This window comes from Nerophis ophidion, linkage group LG22 (assembly GCF_033978795.1).
Source record: "Nerophis ophidion isolate RoL-2023_Sa linkage group LG22, RoL_Noph_v1.0, whole genome shotgun sequence".
Taxonomy (NCBI): domain Eukaryota; kingdom Metazoa; phylum Chordata; class Actinopteri; order Syngnathiformes; family Syngnathidae; genus Nerophis; species Nerophis ophidion.
The window spans coordinates 6,780,292-6,804,964 of NC_084632.1; the positions used below are offsets into that span (position 1 = coordinate 6,780,292).

Sequence of the window (24,673 nt, forward strand, 5' to 3'; positions counted from 1 at the left end):
CCACTGTCAGTAAGTACAGTTGGTCGCTACATCTGTTAGTGCAAGTAAAAACTCTACTATGCAAAGCCAAAGCATTTTATCAACAATAACCAATATTTAATTAATCAAACAAATGTAAGATTTTTTTTTTATAAAAATTTGAAAAATATGTTAGCGAGTCATCTCATAACAAACAGGGTTCAAAGTGTAGGGAAAAAAAAAAGGTCAGTCTGGAATTTACAGTAATCCGAAAAAAAAAAAATCATATTGAAGAGATTGAGGACGCCGGTTTCGTACTACAGCAAGTCTTTAATTGTGATGAGACCCCTGGACTTTTCTGGAAAAATATGCCAAAGTGGACTTATTTCACGGCGGAGGAGAAGAGTACCAGTCATGATGTCAATGTAAGTTTATTATTGTAGCTATATGGTGGTTAAAGGCCTACTGAAATGAGATTTTCTTATTTAAACGGGGATAGCAGGTCCATTCTGTGTCATACTTGATCATTTCGCCATATTTTTGCTGAAAGGATTTAGTGGAGAACATCGACGATAAAGTTCGCAACTTTTGGTGCTGATAAAAAAGCCTTGCCTGTACCGGAAGTAGCAGACGATGTGCGCGTGACATCACTGGTTGTAGGGCTCCTCACATTGTTTACAATCATGGCCACCAGTAGCAAGAGCGATTCGGACCGAGAAAGCGATGATTTCCCCATTAATTTGAGCGAGGATGAAAGATTTGTGTTTGAGGATATTGATAGCGACGGACTAGAAAGAAAGAAAACGTGATTGCATTGGGACGGATTCTGATGTTTTTAAACACATTTACTAGGATCATTCTGGGAAATCCCTTACCTTTCTATTGTGTTGCTGGTGATTTAGTGAGTTTAATAGTACCTGATAGTCGGAGGTGTGTGTCCACGGGTGTGTTGACGCCAATGTCTCAGGAGAGTCGACGGCACAAGCTCAGCTGAACTCCGGTAAGAAGCGACTTTTTAACCAAAATTTTCTCACCAAAACCTGCTGGTTGACATTCTGTTGTTATTCATGTTTGCTTGACCGCGCTCTGATCCTCCAGGAATTTTAAACAAGGAATCACCGTGTGTTTGTGTGGCCAAAGACTAAAGTTTCCCACCTCCATCTTTCTACTGTGACTTCTCCAATATTAATTGAACAAATTGCAAAATATTCAGCAACACAGATGTCCAAAATACTATATAATTTTGCCGTTAACGCAGACGACTTTTAGCTGTGTGTGTGTGCAGCGTTCATATTTCCTAAAAACCTGTGACGTCTTGCGTACACGTCATCATTACACGACGTTTTCAAGACGAAACTCCCGGGAAATTTAAAATTGCAATTTAGTAAACTAAAAAGGCCGTATTGTCATGTGTTGCAATGTTAATATTTCATCATTGATATATAAACTATCAGACAGCCTGGTCGCTAGTAGTGGCTTTCAGTAGGTCTTTAATGTTAACGATTTTTGTGGTTTCTGGTAGTTTGTGAGGGCACCGGGACTTCTGTGTGTTGGCTTGTCAAAAAAAGATACCCTCCTTGTTATGCTTGTTTGACATTCAGTGTTATAGCACTTTGTGCATTAAAAACCTTCACTAAAACATGCACTTTTGTCGACGCCGGAACCAATTATTCATATTGACATTGTTCCTTATGCAGAAATTTGCTTCATTATACAAACTCTTGATGTTCCAAACCACGTTCCAGAAGCAAGTCAGTTGGAAATGGAGGTTGAGATGTGCAGGTTCTTCACTCAGGACTTTATTGGGCCTCAGGTCACTTCCAGGAGGTCCAAGGGTCGGGGCTGACTCCGCCCAGGAAGTCCCCGACTGGTACTTACAACGCACAGTTATTACCCACGATGCACCAGGTGAGCGAGGACGCTGCAAACGTTATCAAGCAATAAGCCTTCAAGTCCGGGTTGTTTTCCAGGCCCGGGACCCCCTACTAATTTACATCAAAAGATACCTTATATTAATGCATCCTAATAAAACAGTACACTGGTGCTAATCGCTAGTTGACAACTAACTAATTGCTGCGCTAATTGCTGGCTGGCAACTGCCGGCTTTGTTATTAGCTAGCAAATAGCCTGCTAAACCCTAGTCGACAACGAGTACGCTAATTGCTACCTTGCCACTGGTACACTAACTGCTAGCTGGCAAATACCATGCTAATCTCTAACAAGCAGATTTAATGTAACTGGTGCGCTAATCGCTGGCTAGCAAGTATTACGCTAATCGCTGGCTAGCATATATTGTACTAATTGCTGACTGGCAACATGCGCATTAATAGTTAGCTGGCAACAAGCAGATTTAATGGAACCGGTGTGCTAATCGCTGGTCAGTGAATATAAAGCTAATCGCTGGCTAGCAAATATTGCGCTAATTGCTGGTTGGCGACATGCGCCTTAATCATTAGCTGGCAACAAGCCGATTTAATGGAACTGATGCGCTAATCGCTGGCTAGTAAATATAGTAATCACTGGCTAGCAAATATTGTGCTAATTGCTGACTGGCAACATGCGCCTTAATCATTAGCTGGCAACAAGCAGATTTAATGGAACTGGTGTGCTAATCGCTGGCTAGTGAATAGTAGGCTAATCGCTGCATAGCAAATAATGTGCTAATTGCTGACTGGCAACATGCGCATTAATCATTAGCTGGCAACAAGCCGATTTAATGGAACTGATGCGCTAATCGCTGGCTAGTAAATATGGTAATCGCTGGCTAGCAAATATTGCGCTAACTGCTGGTTGGCAACATGCGCCTTAATCATTAGCTGGCAGCTACCAACCTGATTGTTAGCCGACATCGACCAAACTAATCGCTAGCTGACAACAGCAGCGCTAATTGCTGGCTGAAAACAAGCGCATTAATCATTGGCTGGCAACTAGCACGCTAATTGCTAGTTGGCCCAATCCTAACCCTAACCTGAACCTGACATCAACTGTGCTAATTGCTGTCTGAAAACAAGCGCCTTAATCATTAGCTGGCAACTATCAGGCTAATTGCTGGATGGCAACTGGCACGCTAATTGCTAGTTGGCCCAATCCTAACCTGAACCTAAAATCAACCGTGCTAATTGCTGGCTGAAAACAAGCGCCTTAATCATTAGCTGGCAACTACCAGGCTAATTGCTAGATGGCAATTGCCACGCTAATCGCCACCTACTCAGTGGTCTAGTGGTTAGTGTCCGCCCTGAGATCGGTAGGTTGTGAGTTCAAACCCGCCCTTGGCACTCAGCATTAAGGGTTGGAATTGGGGGTTGAATCACCAAAAATGATTCCTGGGCGCGGCCACAGCTGCTGCTCACTGCTCCCGTCAACTGGGTGATGGGTCAAATGCAGAGAATAATTTCACCACACCTAGTGTGTGTGTGACAATCATTGGTAATTTAACTAATTGCTATTTGACAACTATCATGCCAATCGCTAGCTGTCAAATAACGCTCTAATCGCTATCTACACACTGATGTATGTGTAATTTTTTTTTTTTTTTTTCTCTCCCCTTGGCCTCAGTCTGCACCCCCACTCCAGGGCCTAAGCTAAGACTGATTTTTTTAATTTTATTTTAATCTTCTATTTTTTTCTTCCCCCCCACCCCCTTGTTTACCTGTATGTCATCTTTTTTGTAAGGGGCGCTGGAAGCCGGCAGACCCGTCAGCGATCCTGTTCTGTCTCCCTGTAATGTTTGTCTGATCTTGAATGGGATTGTGCTGAAAATTGTAATTTTCCTGAAGGAACTCTCCTGACGGAATAAATAAAGTACTATCTATCTATCTATCTATCTATGCATGTGTACATTTTTTTTTTTTTTTTTTTTTAAAGAATCGGTATTTCAAAAGACACTGGGAAAACGCCTCAGGAACCCCCGGGAGTAGCTGGACCAAGTGGCTGGGGGGAGGGGAAGTCGGGGCTTCTCTGCTTAGGCTGCTGTCCCCGCGACCCGACCTTGGATGAGCGGAAGAAATTTGATGAATGGATATTTCAAAAGAGGTTTTTAGAGTGCACTGATATGACCTAAAACATGTCAAGTTTTGAGTCATATGAGAAGAAATAAAATAGCTTTTTTTATAAACTGCTTTGAAAAGGTTTTATTGTCATGTTGTAGCAAATGATGAATATGATGACTAGTGAGGAGTTATCATTATTTAGGTGTAGACAGCCAGTATTGCAGTACAGTACCAGACTTAGTACGGTAATACATGACTTTACACTAATGTCAGGGTGTGTGTGTGTGTTGAGACTTGGTGAGTAAAAGGCGTTGATGTGAGGACCGCAGGCTGACCTGATGGCGATGAGACACCAGCTGCAAGTGTGTATTTCATCTGAGGCGGGGGAAGAGTCTGATGAAGAGGATCATGCTGATGAAGGTGAAGGAGACCAGGACCAGCATGAGCCACAGCAGCCAGTTGACAGACTTCTTGGCGTGCTGCTCCAGCCGCTCCGACTCCGTCTTCAGTTTCTCCAAGTTGACGTCCGCCTGACGCATGGACTGACCCAGAGTCTGGGCGGGAGGAAGAGAAGAAGTTAGAAATCTTGGTTGTTGACACTTTGGCCACACTGATAAATCACAGCATGCGACGGACATTTAAATATTTGTCATTTTCTAAACAAATATATCCTTTTTTCACCATTAGGCTCCTCTTAAGTATTTTTTTTTTTACGCAAAAAATTATGTTGATGACATTAAAATATCATTTTAAATCGTTTTTTTTGTGTGTGTGTTTTATGCTTTTTTGTCAAAATAAAACCGTTTTTATGGCAAAAACATGAAATATGCAACATTATTCCCTCCAAAATGTCAAAGTGTAATATTTGATGTGAAGTAATTGGAACCTTAAATCATTCATAACATTGATATGTAAGTCAATATTTTCTTTTGAAGAATCGGGAAAGAAATAAAAATACAATTAAAAAAACAACAACAAAAAAACACACTAAAATTCTGAAGGGCGGACATTTGGATATTTTTCCTTGTCAAAACAAATATATAGATTTTTCTTTTTATTATTAGGCTCCTCTTAAGTACTGTCAGAAGACATTTTAAAAATAAGTCATATTTTTTCCCCAAAAAATCATGTTTAATGACATTAAAAGATCCTTTTAAGATCTGTTAAATTTTTATTTTTATTTTTTTGTGTTTTAAGATTTTTTGTCTAAATAAAACCCTGTTTTTATGGCAAAAACAAGAAATATGCAACATTATTCCCTCCAAAATGTTAAAGTGTAATATTTGATGTGAAGTAATTGGAACCTTAAATTATTAATAGTATTGATTTTTAAGTCAATATCTTTTTTTTTTTAATTAGGAAGAAATAAAAAAAATAAAAAATAAAAATCACACTGAAATTCTGAGGGACCCAAAAGGGTAGACATTTGGATATTTTCATTATCAAAACAAATATGTAGATTTTTTTTTTCACCATTAGGCTCCTCTTAAGTTCTGTCATAACACATTTTAAAAATTTCTTTTTTTTTACTCAAAAAAAATCATGTTTAATGACATTAAAATATCCTTTTAAGATCTGTTGAAATGTTTTTATTTTTTTTATGTTTTATGCTTTTTTGTCAAAGGAAAACCCTGTTTTTATGGCAAAAACATGAAATATGCAACAATATTCCCTACAAAATTTCAAAATGCAATATTTAATGTGAAGTAATTGGAACCTTAAATCATTCATAACATTGATATAAAAGTCAATATTTTTTTTTAAAGAATATGAAAAAAAAATATATATACATTTTAAAAATCACACAAAGATGAACATTTGGATATTTTTCTTTATCAAAACAAATATATCGTGTTTTGTTTTTTTGTTTTTTTTACCATTAGGCTCCTCTTCTTTCATAACACATTTTAAAAATGTCATTTTTTTTTAATCAAATAAATCATGTTTCATGACATTAAAATATAACTTCATATCTGTTGAATTATAATTTTTTTGTTATGTTTTAGGATTTTTTGTCTAAAGAAAACCCTGTTTTTATGGCTAAAACATGAAATATGTAACATTATTCCCTCCAAAATGTCGAAGTGTAATATTTGATGTGAAGTAATTGGAACCTTAAATAATTAATAGTATTGATTTTTAAGTCAATATCTTTTTTTTTTTTTTTTTTTTTTTAAATCGGGAAGAAATAAAAAAAATTAAAAATAAAAATCACACTGAAATTCTGAGGGACCCAAAAGGATGGACATTTGGATATTTTCATTATCAAAACAAATGTATAGATTTTTTTTTTCACCATTAGGCTCCTCTTAAGTTCTGTCATAACACATTTTAAAAATGTCTTTTTTTTACCCAAAAAAATCATGTTTAATGACATTAAAATATCCTTTTAAGATCTGTTGAAATGTTTTTTTTTTTTTTTATGTTTTATGCTTTTTTGTCAAAGGAAAACATGAAATATGCAACAATACTCCCTCCAAAATTTCAAAGTGTAATATTTTATGTGAAGTAATTGGAACCTTAAATCATTCATAACATTGATATGTAAGTCGATATTTTTTTTTTTGAAGAATCGGGAAAGACATAAAAAAAAATAATAATAAAATAAATAAATCACACAAATTCTGAAGGACCCAAAAGGGTGGACATTTGGATATTTTTCATTATCAAAACAAATATATAGATTTTTCTTTTTACTATTAGGCTCTTAAGTTCTGTCATAAGACATTTTAAAAATAAGTCATATTTTTTGGACAAAAAAATCATGTTTAATGACATTAAAATATCCTTTTTAAGATCTGTTGAATTTTTTTTTTTTTTTTTATGTTTTATGCTTTTTTGTCAAAAGAAAACCATGTTTTTATGGCTAAAACATGAAATATGCAACATTATTCCCTCCAAAATGTCAAAGTATAATATTTGATGTGAAGTAATTGGAACCTTAAATAATTAACAACCTTGATTTTTAAGTCAATATCGGTTGGTAGAGTGGCCGTGCCAGCAACTTGAGGGTTGCAGGTTCGATTCCCGCTTCCGCCATCCTAGTCACTGCCGTTGTGTCCTTGGGCAAGACACTTTACCCACCTGCTCCCAGTGCCACCCACACTGCTTTAAATGTAACTTAGATATTGGGTTTCCCTATGTAAAGCGCTTTGAGTCACTAGAGAAAAAGCGCTATATAAATATAATTCACTTCACTTTGAAGAATCGGGGGAAAAAAAAATAATAAAAAAAATCACACAAAAATTTTGAGGCACACAAAAGGGCGGACATTTTGATATTTTTCATTATCAAAACACATATATAGTTTTTTTTTTTTTTTTACCATTAGGCTCCTCCTAAATTCTGTCAAAACACATTTTAAAAATAAGTCAGGCATTTTGTGCCCCCCAAAAAAATCATGATTAATGACATTAAAATATCCTTTTAAGATCTGTTGAATTAATTTTTTTTGTGTGTTTTATGATTTTTTTTTGTTAAATAAAACCCTGCTTTTATGGCAAAAACATGAAATATGCAAATATATCCCCTCCACAATTTCAAAGTGTAATATTTGATGTGAACTAATTGGAACCTTAAATAACTCATAACATTGAATTTTAAGTCGATATTTTTTTTTGAAGAATCGGGAAAAAATCAAAAATGAACATTTTTTTAAAATCCCACTAAAATTCTGAGGGACCCAAAAGGGCGGACATTTGGATATTTTTCATAATCAAAACAAATATATAGATTTTTTTTTTTTACCATTAGGCTCCTCTTAAGTTCTGTCATAAGACATTTTAAAAATAAGTCATACATTTTTTGACCCCCAAAAAATCATGTTTAATGGCATTAAAATATCCTTTTTAAGATCTGTTGATTTTTTTTAATGTTTTACGCTTTTTTGTCAAAAGAAAACCCTGTTTTTATGGCAAAAACATGAAATGTGCAACATTATTCCCTCCAAAATGTCAAAGTGTAATATTTGATGTGAAGTAATTGGAACCTTAAATCATTCATAACATAGATTTTTAAGTCAAAGTCTTTTTTTGAAGAATGGGGGAAAAAAAAAATAAATAAATAAATCACACTAATATTCCGAGGAAACCAAAAAGGCGGACATTTGGATATTTTTTGTTATCAAAACAAATCTATATAAAACATATTTTACCATTAGGTTCCTCTTATGTTCTGTAATGACTTTAAAATAATTTTTTAAGATCTGTTGAATTTTTTTATTTATTCATTTTTTTAATGCTTTTTCGTCAAATAAAACCCTGTTTTTATGGCAAAAACATGAAATATGCAACAGTATTCCCTCCAAAATGTCAAAGTGTAACATTTGATGTGAAGTATTTGGAAACTAAAATAATTTATAATATTGATTTTTAAGTCAATATAATTTTTTAAGAATGGGGAAAAAAAACAAAAACAATAAATCACTCAAAAATTCTTAGGGACCCACGCTCATAAGTGTTGAATACATTTTTTTTTCTACTCTAAACACTGAAATATGTAGATCAGGGGTTCTTAAACCATCTAGTGGTACACCAAAGAATCACTAAATGAAAGTACAGTGTTTTATTGTCCTTTATTCAGAGGTAGGACTCTTTAGGCACCTCACCGTTCAAAATGGATTATTGATGCATCTTTAATTCATGTTTATTAATGCAGTTTTACATTTCTTTTGACTAAATGTTCCTTTATCACTCGGTACTTTTAAAACCTTTTTTGTTGTTGACACTTTTGCCAAACTGACAAATCAAAGCATGCGACGGACATTTAAATATTTGTCATTTTCTAAACAAATATATGGATTTTTTTTTTACTATTAGGCTCCTCTTAAGTTCTGTCATAACATTTGAAAAATAAGTCATAGATTTGTTTTTACCCAAAAATCATGTTTAATGACATTAAAATATAATTTTCAGATCTGTTGATTATTTTTTTAATGTTTTATGCTTTTTTTAATCAAATAAAACCCAGTTTTTTTGGCAAAGACATGAAATATGCAACTTTATTCCCCCCCAAATTTGAAATGGAATATTTGATGTGAAGTAATTGGAGGCCTTTAATAGCTCATAAAATTGATTTTGAGTCTTTTTTTCTAAGAATGAAAGTCAAAAAATTTAAAATCCCACTAAAATTCTCAGGGACCCAAAAGGGCCCTACTCATAAGTGGTGTTTTTTAATGAATACTTAGGCCTACTACGCTACTGTATTTTGAAATAGATCACCAGAGACTTGGTGAGAAAGTTTAAGAACCGCTGCTCAACTTCAGATCTATTTATGGATAACTTTTGATTTTTGCTTTGTGTGTTTTTGGCCTATTTTGTCATACAAGACTTTGTTTTTTTATGTGAAACATTGAAATATGTTTTTCCAAAACAATATTTTCAGTAAAACGTTTTCAAGTTTGAAAGTAAATTCTCAGGGACCCAAAAGGGCCCCACTTATAAAAGTGTTTAAAAAAGTCATAATTGTTTTACTTTCACTGCTCAAATGTCTAGATTTGTTTTTTTTAACAGTTTTTACTCAGTCATTTGTGGAGCTATTTGAATCTTGTCTTTAATATTTTTGTGCAGCACTTTGGAAACATTGTTGTTTAAATGTGCTACTATATCAATTCTGAATTATATTTATGTAGCGCTTTTCTCTAGTGACTCAAAGCTCTTTGACATAGTGAAACCCAATATCTAAGTGACATTTAAAGTGTCTTGCCCAAGGACACAACGGCAGTGACAAGGATGGCGGAAGCGGGGATCGAACCTGGATCCCTCAAGCTGCTGGCACGGCCACTCTACCAACTGAGCCATACCGCCCCAAAATAAATGAAGTGGATTGGACAAAATATATAAAAAAGGTATAAAAACATGTCACGGGAGAGACAAAAAGGAGTTAATATTTCTGTGATTCCAATGTAAGGGATGTGGCGCCCCCCAGTGGACAAGCGTGCAGCAACATGTCAAACAACTACCTGGTTGTCCTGCTTGATGATGCTCTGTGCAGCCAGAGTGTTGTTCTTCAGATTCCTGGCCAGGTTCAACATGTCCTCGGCGATCTTCTCCTGCAGGTTGTGCTGATGCGCCAAGATGGCGTCCAGCTCGGCGGCCGACTGGCGCTCGTCCAGCGGCAGACCTCTGGACCGGGACCAGGACCAGGATCAGGCCCGCGTCATTAGTCGTAATAAATATGATATTGGTTCATTTGCCAAAAAGTGCTTTACCTTCTGTTCCGCAGGTCTGTTTCTGCACAAGAGGAGAAGACAAAGTCACTTTGATGAGAATCTGAAGCTGCAACATAATAAATGAATTATGAAGCTGGGTTATTTCTTACCTTTGCTGGACAAATCCTGTCATGACAAACACATGTCAAAATATTGTTAAAATACAAGTTATTATGATTTGCTAACACTCTGTGTAGCTGCTAGCTCATGTTTACTTTTTGAAAAGGACTTGACTAAAATAGAAGAAACGGTGTGCTTCTTGGGGGACATTTAGAGGTTAACTGGCTGTCCAGTTACAGGCCTGCTTGTATCAGACATTTTACAAGCAAGCTGATATCATATGATACATTTTTTAAAGGCCTACTGAAAGCCACTACTAGCCACCACGCAGTCTGATAGTTTATATATCAATGATGAAATATTAACATTGCAACACATGCCAATACGGCCGCTGTAGTTTATTAAATTGCAATTTTAAATTTCCCGCGGAGTTTCTTGTTGAAAACGTCGCGTACGATGGCGCGAACGACGACGCGAACGACGGCGCGTACGACGGCGCGTACGACGGCGCGTACGACGGCGCGTACGACGGCGCGAACGACGACGCGAACGACGACGCGAACGACGACGCGAACGACGACGCGAACGACGACGCGAACGACGACGCGAACGACGACGCGAACGACGACGCGAACGACGACGCGAACGACGACGCGAACGACGACGCGTACGACGAGGCGAACGACGACGCGAACGACGACGCGAACGACGACGCGAAGGACGACGCGAAGGACGACGCGAACGACGAGGCGAACGACGACGCGAACGACGACGCGTACGACGACGCGAACGACGAGGCGAACGACGACGCGAACGACGACGCGAACGACGACGCGAACGACGACGCGAACGACGACGAGTATGATGACATCACCGGGTGTAGCAGACAAGCAGACATGTTCTTCCAGCACCGATCACGGCTAAAAGTCGTCTGCTTTAATCACATAATTCCACAGTATCCTGGACATCTGTGTCGCTGAATCTTTTGCAATTTGTCTAATTAATAATGGAGACGTCAAAGAAGAAAGATGTTGGTGGAAAGCGGCGTATTGCGGCCGGCTGTAGCAACACAAACACAGCCGGTGTTTCTTTGTTTACATTCCGTAAAGATGACGAAGCTTTAATATGGAACAGAGCGGTCAAGCGAACGTGGTTCTCTACCACATGTCAACCGGTAGGTTTTGGTAAGAAAACTGTGGTAATAAGTCGGCTCTTACTTACCGTAGACATGAGCGGAGCTTGTGTCGTTCCTCCTGCAGCTGTCAAAGAGGCAGCTGCCACTCTCTTGGCTCCTACGTGGCTTCCCACAAAGACACTGGCGGTCTCCACAACCCTCCGACTTTCAGGTATGACTATATAAAACACTAGTAACACAATAAGCAGATAAGGGATTTTCCAGAATTATCCTAGTAAATGTGTCTAATAACATCTGAATCGCTCCCACTGTCCTCGTCTTTTTTTTCCCTTCTAGTCCTTCACTCTCACTATCCTCATCCACAAATCTTTCATCCTCGCTCAAATTAATGGGGAAATCGTCGCTTTCTCGGTCCGAATCGCTCTAGCTGCTGGTGGCTATGATTATAAACAATGTTCAGATGTGAGGAGCTCTACAACCCGTGACGTCACGTGCACATCGTCTGCTACTTCCGGTACAGGCAAGGCTTTTTTATTAGCAACCAAAAGTTGCTAACTTTATCGTCGATGTTCTCTACTAAATCCTTTAGCAAAAATATGGCAATATGGCGAAATGATCAAGTATGACACATAGAATGGACCTGCTATCCCCGTTTAAATGAGAAAATCTCATTTCAGTAGGCCTTTAATTTTTGCTGCTGCTATCACCCTCACTCACCAAGTTGTGAACTTCCCTGGCAATTGTCATGTCGAGCACAGTTTCTTAAATATCACGTCTACTAGCAGAGGTGACGGCGCATATTTCTTACCGTGCCGAGCAGCTCGTCCCTCATCTGTCCGGTACATCGAGCCTTGGTCTGCATGTGGACCGTCTTAGTGACCGGCATCCTCTCCTGGGCGATGGTCGGCGTTCGCCCGGGAGCCAGGAATTGGTTGGCGAGGGCCTTTTCTGTCGGGGACGACTGGGAAGGGAAAAAATGAAATGTGTGGTTTCAATTGACTATACCAGTGGTTATCAAATGGGGGTACTTGAAGGTATGCCAAGGGGTATGGGAGATTTTTCAAAAATATTCTAAAAATAGCAACAATTCAAAAATCCTTAATAAATATATTTATTGAGTAATACTTTAACAAAATATGAATGTAAGTTCATAAACTGGGAAAAGAAATACAACAATGCAATATTCAGTGTTGACAGCTAGATTTTTTGTGGACATGTTCCATAAATATTGATGTTTTTTTGTGAAGAAATGTTTAGAATAAAGTTGATGAATCCAGATGGATCTCTATTACAATCCCCAAAGAGGGCACTTTAAGTTGATGATTACTTCTATGTGTAGAAATATTTATTTATAATCAAACCACTTGTTTATTTTTCAACAAGTTTTTAGTTATTTTGATCTCTTTTTCCAAATAGTTCAAGAAAGACCACTACAAATGAGCAATATTTTGCACTGTTATACAATTTAATAAATCAGAAACTGATGACATAGTGCTGTATTTTACTTCTTTATCTCTTTTTTTCAACCAAAAATGCTTTGCTGTGATTAGGGGGTACTTGAATTTAAAAATGTTCACAGGGGGTACATCACTGAAAAAAGGTTGAGAACCACTGGACTAGTTCAAATGTAGTTATCCTTGCACAGGATGATGACGCCATCTGCTGTACAGAGTTGGAATGACACGCTGTACAGATAGTTGCCCTGTATCAGGGCTGTCAAACTGCTTTTCATTAAGGGCCACATTGCAGTTATGGTTGCCCTCAGAGGGCCGATTTTAACTTTTTAAAAAATTTTTAAATTGAATTATATTTATATAGCGCTTTACATAATCGTGCAACCCGCAGGCTCTTTGGCCACTAATGTGGGTCAGCTGATTATCCCGAGAGACTTCCGGAGTTTAATGCCTCTCCCAGAAATCAGCATTCTCCGATTTTCACCTTGTCGATAATATTGAGGGCGTGCCCTGATGGCAATGCCTTTACAGTCCTCTAAAACTTGTCGTCTTGCCCGCATTTACGCAATGCTATCTGCGTGCCAGCCGGTCACATGTAGTATGCAGCCTCTCCTAATACAAGAAAATGACTACAAGGCACACTTGCTCAACAGCCATACAGGTTACACGTGGGAGTTGTGACATAAACTTTAACACTCTTACTAATATGCGCCACACTGTGAACCCATACCAAACAAGAATGACAAACACATTTGTGGAGAACATCCGCATTGTAACACAAAATAAAACACAACAGAACAAATACCCAGAATCCCATGCATCCCTAAATATTCCGGGCTACATTATACACCCCCGCTAGCCCCAAATCCCCCCCACCCTCTGTGCGTCGGTTGAGGTGGGCGGAGGTGTATAATGTAGCCCGGAAGAGTTAGGGATGCATGGGATTCTGGGTATTTGTTCTGTTGTGTTTATGTTGTTACAATGCGGATGTTCTCCAGAAATGTGTTTGTCACTCTTGTTATGTGTGGGTTCACAATGTGGCGCATATTAGTAAGAGTGTTAAAGTTGTTTATATCACAACTCTCAGTGTAACGTGTATGGCTGTTGAACAAGTATGCCTTGCAGTCGTCTAAGTGTGTCTGTGGAAGCCACATACATGGTTGGGCTGTGCTAGATACTTTCACATGTTGTAGAAGTCGGTAAAGGCGGCGCCTTCATAGCACGCCCGTATTAAATGCTGTTAGGGCGAAAATCAGCAGACGTTTGCGAGAATAGTTTCTCTGAAATTCGGGAGTCTCCCAGAAAGTTTGGGAAGGTTGGCAAGTCTGATGCTGTCAAGCGGCATAAATTTAAAACTCGCAGGCCGCACTAACATTCAATTTTCATAGTAAGGCACGGGCGGTGTGTCTGAGACGCCTGGTTTATACATAGTACAAAGCAAAACAAAAATAACTCTGAATGCAGTAGGGGTGTAACGGTACGTGTACTTGTATTGAACCGTTTTGGTACGGGGGTGTATCGAACGAGTTTGTTATTTAAAGTCTTAACAAGCTGCTCTGCTTTCTGCCTCTGTCTGAGCAGTGAGACCCCAGCATTGTCCCGCCCATACAACCATCTGATTGGTTACATACAAAGCCAATCAGCAGTGCGTATTCAGAGCGATGTAACAGCCAATCAATCAGCAGTGCGTATTCAGAGCGATGTAAGAGCCAATCAGCAGGGCGTATTCAGAGCGCATGCAGTCAGTGCTCCGGCGTTGAGATGAGCAGATATGTGTTTAGCAGGACATCGTACACTCCCCAAATTAAAAGAAACACTTCCCAGTCATAACTATTACAAACATCACTATAAGCCCGTTGACCTTCTAGAAACTTAAACTGCAGCTCAGCTCGCTCATAGTTCTTGGTTGAGGTGAAGGCTAATTAGCTTTTAGCGTTACATTAGCTCATTTTGCTGTGTGCGTGCGTTTGTGTGTGGGTGTTTGTGTGTGTGTGTGTGTATATTAAAGTCAACTACAGGCTTCCCTAATGCTGTAATAAATTAAGCATGATGAGTTGACTTGAAACTGTTAAATGTTGCACTTTTTATATGTAGAAGAAAGGTTTTGTCATTTTATTTAATCAAAGCAACAACTTGAGGCAGTTTAATGTGGATTAACGTGGGCAGAATTATTATAGTGTTCCCAATGTTAAAAGGATAAAGCCATTGTTTACAAATTCGGTAAATAAATAACCAAAAAATGTATATGTTGTTGTTTTCTTACTGTACCGAAAATGAACCGAACCGTGACCTCTAAACCGAGGTACGTACCCAACCGAAATTTTTGTGTACCGTTACACCCCTAGAATGCAGTGTTATTTCATTTTAGATTTCAAAAGAGTTTTGTGGCTCCCATTGTTTTCTTTATTTTGTGAAAAGGGGCAAAATGGCTCTTTGGGTGGTAAAGGTTGCCGACCCCTGTCCTATACGAACACTATTTTGATCTATATGGACAAAAAGTGCACTAACCTCTTATATCCATAAGGTACCATTTATTTTTTTTGTTTCTGTCATATTACTTTGTTTGTAATGCTTGTGTTGCTTTCATATGCACACTCAGCTTTCTACTTGAAGTACATACGGTACATTTTTAATGTGTTGTCTTTGAACATTTTTGAGCACATTCATATGTAAAGTCAAAGTTATTGTTTTTTGGGTATTTTTTTGTTCATTGTTGTTATTTTTTTTACAACATTTTATTATTTGATCATGTTGTACTGCATTGTAATCTTTTGTTTTGTGATTATGTGATGTCTTTTGCCTGAACCCCAGGAAGAATAGTCCCCACTGTGGTGTAGACTAATGGGGATTCTTAATGAACTAAACTAAACTAAAGTGAAGAGAAGTGAAATTAATTATATTTATATAGCGCTTTTCTTTAGTGACTCAAAGTGCTTTACATAGTGAAACCCAATATCTAAGTTACATTTAAACCAGTGTGGGTGGCACTGGGAGCAGGTGGGTAAAGTGTCTTGCCCGAGGACACAACAGCAGTGACTAGGATGGCGGAAGCGGGAATCGAACCTGCAACCCTCAAGTTGCTGGCACGGCCGCCTTACCAACCGAGCTATGACGGCGTTAATAATGATAACCACGATCATTTTGGTCACAATAACCCTGATATGGTGACATCCCTAGCTGAGGGTTGGAAAAAAATGGACGTATTGGTTTTAAAATACAAAAATATCTTATAAATGTTTCCTTTGTGGGAACAGTTGGACCAGCCCTGAAGTAAACTATATTGTTACTGCTCCTATTTGGAGATGACTGGACATTATCACTCATGTCTTAGATTGGCCACTGACCAGCTTCTCTGCTTCTAGAAGGCCTTTGAGAAAATCCACCTTTCTTGTGTATTCCGTCAGGACTTCCGCTGTGGGTTTGCTGGAACAAACAAAAAATAAATAAAATACCAGGGAAGACGTTATTAGTATTTCATGCAAAACCAGATGTTGTGTGTTGCATGCTTCATTATTTCTGTTATGATGTTTGTTACCTTGTGCTTTTCCTCAGGGCCACCAACATCTCTTCCAGGGCACCAACGTACTAGAAGACAGAAATAACTTTTACCGAGACGTTTATGTACACCATGCATGGAAGATATAGAAATAGCAGATTTCAGTAGTTCTAGAACAGGGGTCGGCAACCCAAAATGTTGAAAGAGCCATATCGGACCAAAAATACAAAAACAAATCTGTCTGGAGCCGCAAAAAATTAAAAGCCACATTACATACAGATAGTGTGTCATGAGATACAAATTGAATGCTGAGGACTTAAAGCAAACTAAATAAGCTCAAATATAGCTACAAATGAGGCATAATGATGCAATATAGCTAGCCTAAATAGCATGTTAGCATCAATTAGCTTACAGTCATGCAGTGACTAAATATGTCTGGTTAGCACACTCCACATAAGTCAATAACATCAACAAAACTCACCTTGGTGCATTCACGCACAACGTTATAAGTTTGGTGGACAAAATGAGACAGAAAAAGAAGTGGCATAAATCATGTCTTGGAAAGTCGGAGAAAGTTATGCATGTAAACCAGGGGTCGGGAACCTTTTTGGCTTAGAGAGCCATGAAAGCCAAATATTTCAAAAATGTATTTCCGTGAGAGCCATATCATATTTTTTAACATTGAATACAACTAAATGTGTGCATTTTTAAGTAAGACTCTTATTATTTTTAATAACATTGTTATTCTGAAGCTAACCAATAATACATCACATGTCATGCCTGTTGATCATGTTTTTGTTTGGCCATGTGCTGTTTGTCCTTTGGACTCTTTAAGTTCCTGTTTTTTTTCCACTCCCTTGTCTGGTTTCCTTGGTTACTCATTTTGTCCACCGGTCTCTGGTGGACAAAATGCCGGCTCACCTGCGTCCCGAGCACTAATCAGAGGCAGTATTTAAGCTTGTCTTTGCCAGTCAGTCGCCCTGGCGTCAATGTGATCTTTTCTTGCTCTGTGCTGACTTGCTTCATGCCTTGCCATAGTTTCGTGCTTCATGCCGTGCCAAGTAAGTTTTGATTTATGTTCATAGTCTGTTTATAGTCTGTTTTTTTTTTTTTTAAATTTAGTTTTAATCTTCTATTCCCCCTCCTTGTTTACCTGTATCTCATCTTTTTTGTAAGGGGCGCTGGAAGCCGGCAGACCCGTCAGCGATCCTGTTCTGTCTCCCTGTAATGTTTGTCTAAACTTGAATGGGATTGTGCTGAAAATTTTAATTTTCCTGAAGGAACTCTCCTGACGGAATAAATAAAGTACTATCTAATCTAATCTAATCTATGCGTTAGCTTTGTTCCTTAGCCCAAATTGTGCCTCCGCTGTGAGCGATTTTTGTTTGTATCTTTTTTTAGTTTAAATTAAATCATGTTTTTACCTAAATGCCATGTCCCGAGTAGTCCGTCTCCCTTCCTGGGAGAACGACCCTGCAGCAAGCTGCGACCCCCCCGCCCCCATCATGACATAAAATACTTCTTACCATTAATGCGACTTCTTGAACAGGTGCGGTAGAAAACGGATGGATGGATTTAAATGCATGAGAATGTTTTATATATTTTGCACGTTATTTTTAGCACTGTGATTACCTGCAAAATTATTCATAATTATCGCGTTAAGCAATGTCAGCTAAGATTTATCTGAGAGCCAGAAGCAGTCATCAAAAGAGCCACATCTGGCTCTAGAGCCATAGGTTCCCTACCCCTGATGTAAACAAACTAGGGTGAGTTCGAGGACCGGCAAAATTAGTAGGACAAAACGGCGCTCGCCAAATACTGGCACAGTGAAGCATGTTTAATATAAACAGTGTGCTTTATAGCAATTAGGGGGGTTCGTGTCATGTTTGTCCTCCTACGGAAACCAAATTAAGAGAAAAAATATGTTTTTTCCCCCTCATCATTTCCATTTTTCATATATTTTTGAAAAAGCTCCAGAGAGCCACTAGGGCGGCGCTAAAGAGCCGCATGTGGCTCAGGAGCCGCAGGTTGCCTACCCCTGTTCTAGAACAAGGTCTGTGGCTCTCCTAGTAGCTCCTAGTACCTTTCACAAAGATGAGAAAAAATGGGTAAAAACATATGTTGTTTTAATGTTTCTGTAGGAGGACAAATATGAAACAACCCCTCCTAATTGTTAGAAAGCCCACTGTTTAATATGTTTGTATTTATGGTTCACTGAGGAGAGTATTTGACGAGCGCTGGTTTGTCCTACTAATTTCCGCAGTCCTTGAACTCACCGTAGTTTGTTTACATGTACAACACTCTCCAGCGTGTTTTATGCCACTCCTTTGTCTCAATTTGTCCACCAAACCTTTTATGCTGTGCGTGAATGCACACAGGTGAGCTTTGTTGATGTTACTGACTGGCGTGGAGCGCTAATAACCGAAGCTAACATGCTATTTAGGCGAGCTGTGTACATATTGCTTTGTTATGCTTCGCTTGTAGCTATATTTGAGCTAGTTTCATTTCCTGTAATTTTGCCCTCTGTGTACTTAATTTATATTTGCATGTCTCATGAAACATTATCAGTATGTAATATTGGCTGCATTTCTGATTGTCTGCCATTTTGTTTCAGACCACAATATGGGGAAATAAGTACAAAAGTACACTTCATTCATTAACGGTGTAACAAAAAAGATCAGTTTAATAATTGAATTTTTTTCGTTTTCTCCTCTTTTAAACCGTTTAATTAAGTGTTTTTTTTCATCATTTATTCTCTACAAATAACCTTCCGTAAAAGGAACAAAAATGTACGACGGAATGACAGACAGAAATACCCATTTTTTATATATAGAGAGATTTATCTATTAAAGGTAAATTGAGCAAATTGGCTTTTTCTGGCAATTTATGTAAGTGTGTATCAAACTGGTAGCCCTTCGCATTAATCAGTACCCAAGAATTAGCTCTTGGCTTCAAAAAGGTTGGTGACCCCTGCTCTAGAATTTAAATAGACCCCCTTTTTAGACCAGTTGATCTGCCGTTTCTTTTCTTTTTCTCCTCTGTCCCCCTCTCCCTTGTGGAGGGGGTCCAGTCCGGTCCAGTGGCCATGGATGAAGTACTGGCTGTCCAGAGTCAGGACACAGGATGGACCGCTCGCCTGTGTATCGGCTGGGGACATCTCTGCGCTGCTGATCCGCCTCCGCTTGGGATAGTTTCCTGCTAGCTCCACTTGGGACTGGACTCTCGCTACTATATTAGATCCACTTTGGACTGGACTCTCACGGTTATGTTAGATCCACTATGGATTGGACTTTCACAGTATCATGTTAAACCCGCTCGACATCCATTGCTTTCGGTCCCCTGGGGTGGGGGGTGTTGCCCACATATGCGGTCCTCTCCAAGGTTTCTCATAGTCATCATTGTCACTGACGTCCCACTGGGGTGAGTTTTTCCTTGCCCTTATGTGGGCTCTATCGAAGATGTTCTTTGTGCAGCTTTTTGGGACACTAGTGATTTAGGGCTATATAAATAATCATTGATTGATTGATTGATTGATGACAGCTCCCACATGGTTATCCGTCATCATATAGAAATATAGTGTTCATCGTGTGAGGAAATGCAAATTAAACAATAAAAAAACAAATAACGGTTTGAATATGTCCAGGTGTCACGGTGTGACTGCAGCCGGGCAGGTAAGGAAACCCTCGTCTCCATGGCAACGTCTCTGTCGCTTTCACTCATTTGCCGCTTTTCCACTAACGCGGGGGTAGGCAACCCAGAATGTTGAAAGAGCCATTTTGGACCCAAGTAACACAATGCTGTCAAGCCCCATTCATATAAAACTTGCGGGCCGCACTCACATTAAACTTTTATATTAAGGTGGGGGCCGCTAAATAACGTCTCGCAGGCCGCATGTCTGAGACCCCTGCTTTAAATAGACCCCCTTTTTAGACCTGTTGATCTGCCCTTTCTTTTCTTTTCCTCCTCTGTCCCCCTCTCCCTTGTGGAGGGGGTCCAGTCCGGTCCGGTCCGGTGACCATGGATGAAGAACTGGCTGTCCAGAGTCGGGACACAGGATGGACCGCTCGCCTGTGTATCGGTTGGGGACAGCTCTGCGCTGCTGATACTCCTCCGCTTGGGATGGTTTCCTGCTGGCTCCACTTTGGACTGGACTCTCGCTACTATATTGGATCCACTTTGGACTGGACTCTCACCGTTATGTTAGACTAGGGGTCGGCAACCTATACCACTCAAAGAGCCGTTTTGACCCGTTTCACAAAATAAAGAAAACAATGGGAGCCACGTTGAAATTTATAATGAAATAACACTGTATACAGTTTTTTTGTGTTCTTTGTGTTAAGTATAAACCAGGGGTCTCAGACACGCGGCCCCCAATTAAATATGAAGATTAGATGTTAGTGCGGGCAGTGAGTTTTATATGAATGCCTCTTATTAGCATCACGCATACAATTTCTCCCGATTTGTCCGGTTTGGTGCTAGCGGGGTGTATAATGTAGCCTAGAAGAGTCAGGGTTGCATGGGATTCTGGGTATTTGTGATGTGTTACAGTGCGGACGTTTTCCCGAAATGTTTTTGTCATTTTTGTTTGGTGCGGGTTCACAGTGTGGCGCATATTAGTAAGAGTGTTATAGTTGTTTATATGACAACCCTCAGTGTAACCTGTATGGCTGTTGAACAAGTATGACTTGCAATCCTGTAGATGGTGATAGCGATTTCACATAATACGGTACCAGCCGGCACGCACGTAACAGCGGGCACGATTACATATATTAGAAGATGTTATGAGTAATGAGCCGGAAGGCAAAGCTCTCAATTTACCGATCGATCTACGTTCCCATCCGCACAATATGGTCATGAGCATTGGGTCATGAACGAAAGGATAAGATCACGGGTACAAGCGGCCCAAATGAGTTTCCTCCGCCGTGTGGCGGGTCTCTCCCTTAGAGATAGGGTGAGAAGCTCTGCCATCCGGGAGGAACTCAAAGTAAAGCCACTGCTCCTCCACATGCAGATGAGCCAGATGAGGTGGCTCGGGCATCTGGTCCGGATGCCACCCGAACGCCTCCCTAGGGCACGTCCAACAGGTAGGAGGCCAGGGGGAAGACCCAGGACACGTTGGGAAGACTATGTCTCCCGGCTGGCCTGGGAACGCCTCAGGATCCCCCGGGAAGAGCTGGACGAAGTGGCTGGGGAGAGGGAAGTCTGGGCTTCCCTGCTTAGGCTGCTGCCCCCGCGACCCGACCTCGGATAAGCGGATGATAATTGATGGATGGATGGTTATGAGTAATGCCATCACGGCCCGCCCTCAAAGTTGCTGTCCGAGTGAAAATCGCAGAATGCATTCCTCAGACAATTTTGGGGAAAGGCACTGAGGTCAGAAATCTCCGGGCAAATTTGGTCCCCTGGGGGGGGGGGGGGGGTTGCCCACATATGCGGTCCTCTCCAAGGTTTCTCATAGTCATCATTGTCACCGACGTCCCACTGGGGTGAGTTTTTCCTTGCCCTAATGTGGGCCCTCCCGAGGATGTGGTTGTGGTTTGTGCAGCCCTTTGAGACACTTGTGATTCAGGGCAATATAAATAAACATTGATAGATGTATAAAACTTCCATGAGAGTGTCAGTGACGACGTGGCCCAGCAAAGCTAACACAATTCATGACAAAACTCGCTTACGGCAATGGAACACAAGACATGTTTTACCTGCTGCCAGGGTTGTAATAACTCACCTTCTCCAGCCTCCATTCCGCCTCAGCGCGTTTGTCCGAAGCTATAGACTCGCAGCGAGACAATAAGCGGACAAAGTTGATCTCCAGTCTGGACGCCATGTTGACAAGCGGCGGGGCGGCGCGGTCTTATGACGTCAGAGGAAGGCGGGTTTGTTTTTGTTTTTTATTTTTAAATGTACACACTTTTATTTATGAACTGCAACATTTGGAAACATTTGAGAAATAATAATAATCAAAATGTTACTCACTCACGTTGGTTGAAGTTCGTTTTTCTACCGCATACATTTCATACTTGCCAACCTTGAGACCTCCGATTTCGGGAGGTGGGGGGCGTGGTCGAGGGGTGGGGCGGGGGCGTGGTTAAGAGTCAAGTATTTCATATATATATATATATATATATATATATATATATATATACATATATACATACACACACACACACACATACCGTATTTCCTTGAATTGCCGCCAGGGCGCTAATTAATTTAAAACCTCTTCTCACTCCTGCGCTTACCAAAGGCATGCGGTAAAAGTAAGCATGCGCTAATTATTTCAAAACGTCCTCTCACTCCGGCACTTACCAAAGGCATGCAGTAAAAAATTGAGTGTGATGTAAAAAAAGAGGTCCTCACAATCACTTGATTGAAGTCTTGCACAAATCGTCGTGGGGTCGCAGCATCACAACAATCCTTTGATTGATTGATTGAAACTTTTAGTAGATTGCACAGTACAGTACATATTCTGTACAATTGACCACTAAATGGTAAAACCCCAATAAGTTTTTCTACTTGTTTAAGTCGGGGTCCACGTTAATCAATTAATTCCCATGACATGTTTAAGTTGCATGCTTCCATATGTTTTATTTAATTTTTTTTATTCCACTCAAATCCACTCTATTTATATAGCACATTTAAACAACAAAAATGTTTCCAAAGTGCTGCACAAAAATATTAAAAACAAGAGTAAAATACTATCCTTAGCTCCACCAATGACTGAATAAATATGACATAAATATGATTAAAAACGAATTTATTTTTTATGATTTTATTTTATTATTATTATTTTAAGACCCGAGTAAGTTTTTCAACTTGTTTAAGTCGGGTTCCACGTTAATCAATTCATTCCCATGACATGTTTAAGTTGGATATTTCTATACGTTTTATATATTTATTTTTTTATTTCAATCCAATCCACTCTATTTATATAGCACATTTAAACAACAAAAATAATTCCAAAGTGCCACACAAAAATATTAAAAACAAGAGTCAAATACAAACCTTGGCTCCACCAATGACTGAATAAATATGATTAAAAACAATTTTTTTATTATTATTATTTTTTTAACACCCGAATAAGTTTTTCAACATGTTTAAGTCGGGGTCCACGTTAATCAATTCATTCCCATATGTTTAAGTTGCATGATTTTATACGTTTTATATACTTTTTTTATTTTATTTCAATCCAATCCACTCTATTTATATAGCACATTTAAACAACAAAAATAATTCCAAAGTGCCACACAAAAATATTAAAAACAAGAGTCAAATACAAACCTTGGCTCCACCAATGACTGAATAAATATGAAATAAATATGATTAAAAACTATTTTTTTATTATTATTATATTATTATTATTTTAACACCCGAATAAGTTTTTCAACTTGTTTAAGTCGGGGTCCACGTTAATCAATTCATTCCCATGACATGTTTAAGTTGCATGCTTCCATATATTTTATTACATTTTTTTTATTCCACTCAAATCCACTTTTATATAGCACATTTAAACAACAAAAATGATTCCAAAGTGCTGCACAAAAATATTAAAAACAAGAGTCAAAACTACTATCCTTGGCTCCACCAATGACTGAATAAATATGACATAAATATGATTAAAAACGAATGTATTTTTTGTTATTTTATTTTATTATTATTATTTTAAGACCCGAGTAAGTTTTTCAACTTGTTTAAGTCGGGGTTCCACGTTAATCAATTCATTCCCATGACATGTTTAAGTTGGATATTTCTATACGAGACAGAATGTGAAAAAAAAAATCCAGGAATTCACATTGTAGGAATTTTAAAGAATTTATTTGTAAATTATGGTGGAAAATAAGTAAAATCTCTGGCTCTCACAGACCTGTAACTTCTTTAAGAAGCTCTTCTGTCCTCCACTCGTTACCTGTATTGATGGAACCTGTTTGAACTTGTTATCTGTATAAAAGACACCTGTCCTCAGCCTCAAACAGTCAGACTCCAAACTCCACTATGGCCAAGACCAAAGAGCTGTCGAAGGACACTAGGAAAAGATTTGTAGACCTGCACCAGACTGGGAAAAGTGAATCTACAATAGGCAAGCAGCTTGGTGTGAAAACATCAACTGTGGGAGCAATTATCAGAAAATGGAAGACCATACAAGACCACTGATAATCTCCCTCGATCTGGGGCTCCACGCAAGATCTCATCCCGTGGGGTCAAAATGATCATTAGAACGGTGAGCAAAAATCCCAGAACCACACGGGGGGACCTGGTGAATGACCTGCAGAGAGCTGGGACCAAAGTAACAAAGGTTATTACCATCAGTAACACACTACGCCAGGGGTTGGGAACCTTTTTGGCTGAGAGAGCCATGAAAGCCAAATATTTTAAAAT

At 39.1% G+C, this 24,673-nt stretch overlaps 1 protein-coding gene across 3 annotated transcripts; it reads right to left on the reverse strand.

Annotated features, from left to right (window-relative positions):
• Positions 1-268: 268 nt before the first annotated feature.
• On the reverse strand, positions 269-22,325 carry use1 (unconventional SNARE in the ER 1 homolog (S. cerevisiae)). Of its 3 annotated transcripts, none has more exons than XM_061883138.1 (10): positions 22,274-22,325; positions 22,026-22,150; positions 16,340-16,389; positions 16,149-16,227; positions 12,159-12,311; positions 10,266-10,281; positions 10,156-10,177; positions 9,907-10,069; positions 4,283-4,501; positions 269-1,879 (listed from the first exon to the last, which is right to left on the reverse strand). In XM_061883138.1, the coding sequence occupies exons 1-9, from the start codon at positions 22,308-22,310 to the stop codon at positions 4,319-4,321; spliced, it is 828 nt and encodes a 275-aa protein (XP_061739122.1). In that variant the 5' UTR covers positions 22,311-22,325; the 3' UTR covers positions 269-1,879; positions 4,283-4,318. The 3 variants fall into 3 exon arrangements, with proteins under 3 accessions (XP_061739122.1, XP_061739121.1, XP_061739120.1); XM_061883137.1 differs by lacking the exon at positions 269-1,879 and adding an exon at positions 3,445-3,945; XM_061883136.1 differs by lacking the exon at positions 269-1,879 and having other exon boundaries at positions 4,061-4,501.
• Between the last annotated feature and the right edge of the window lie 2,348 nt (positions 22,326-24,673).

Excerpts from the sequence above, each read along its gene's own strand:
- use1 (XM_061883138.1), bottom strand. The coding sequence starts at position 22,310 with ATGTATGCGGTAGAAAAACGAACTTCAACCAACGTGA. Across the intron at positions 22,151-22,273 it reads ACGAACTTCAACCAACGTGA|ACCGCGCCGCCCCGCCGCTT; the intron begins GTGAGTAACATT and ends TGACGTCATAAG. Across the intron at positions 16,228-16,339 it reads GCCCTGAGGAAAAGCACAAG|CAAACCCACAGCGGAAGTCC; the intron begins GTAACAAACATC and ends TGTTTGTTCCAG.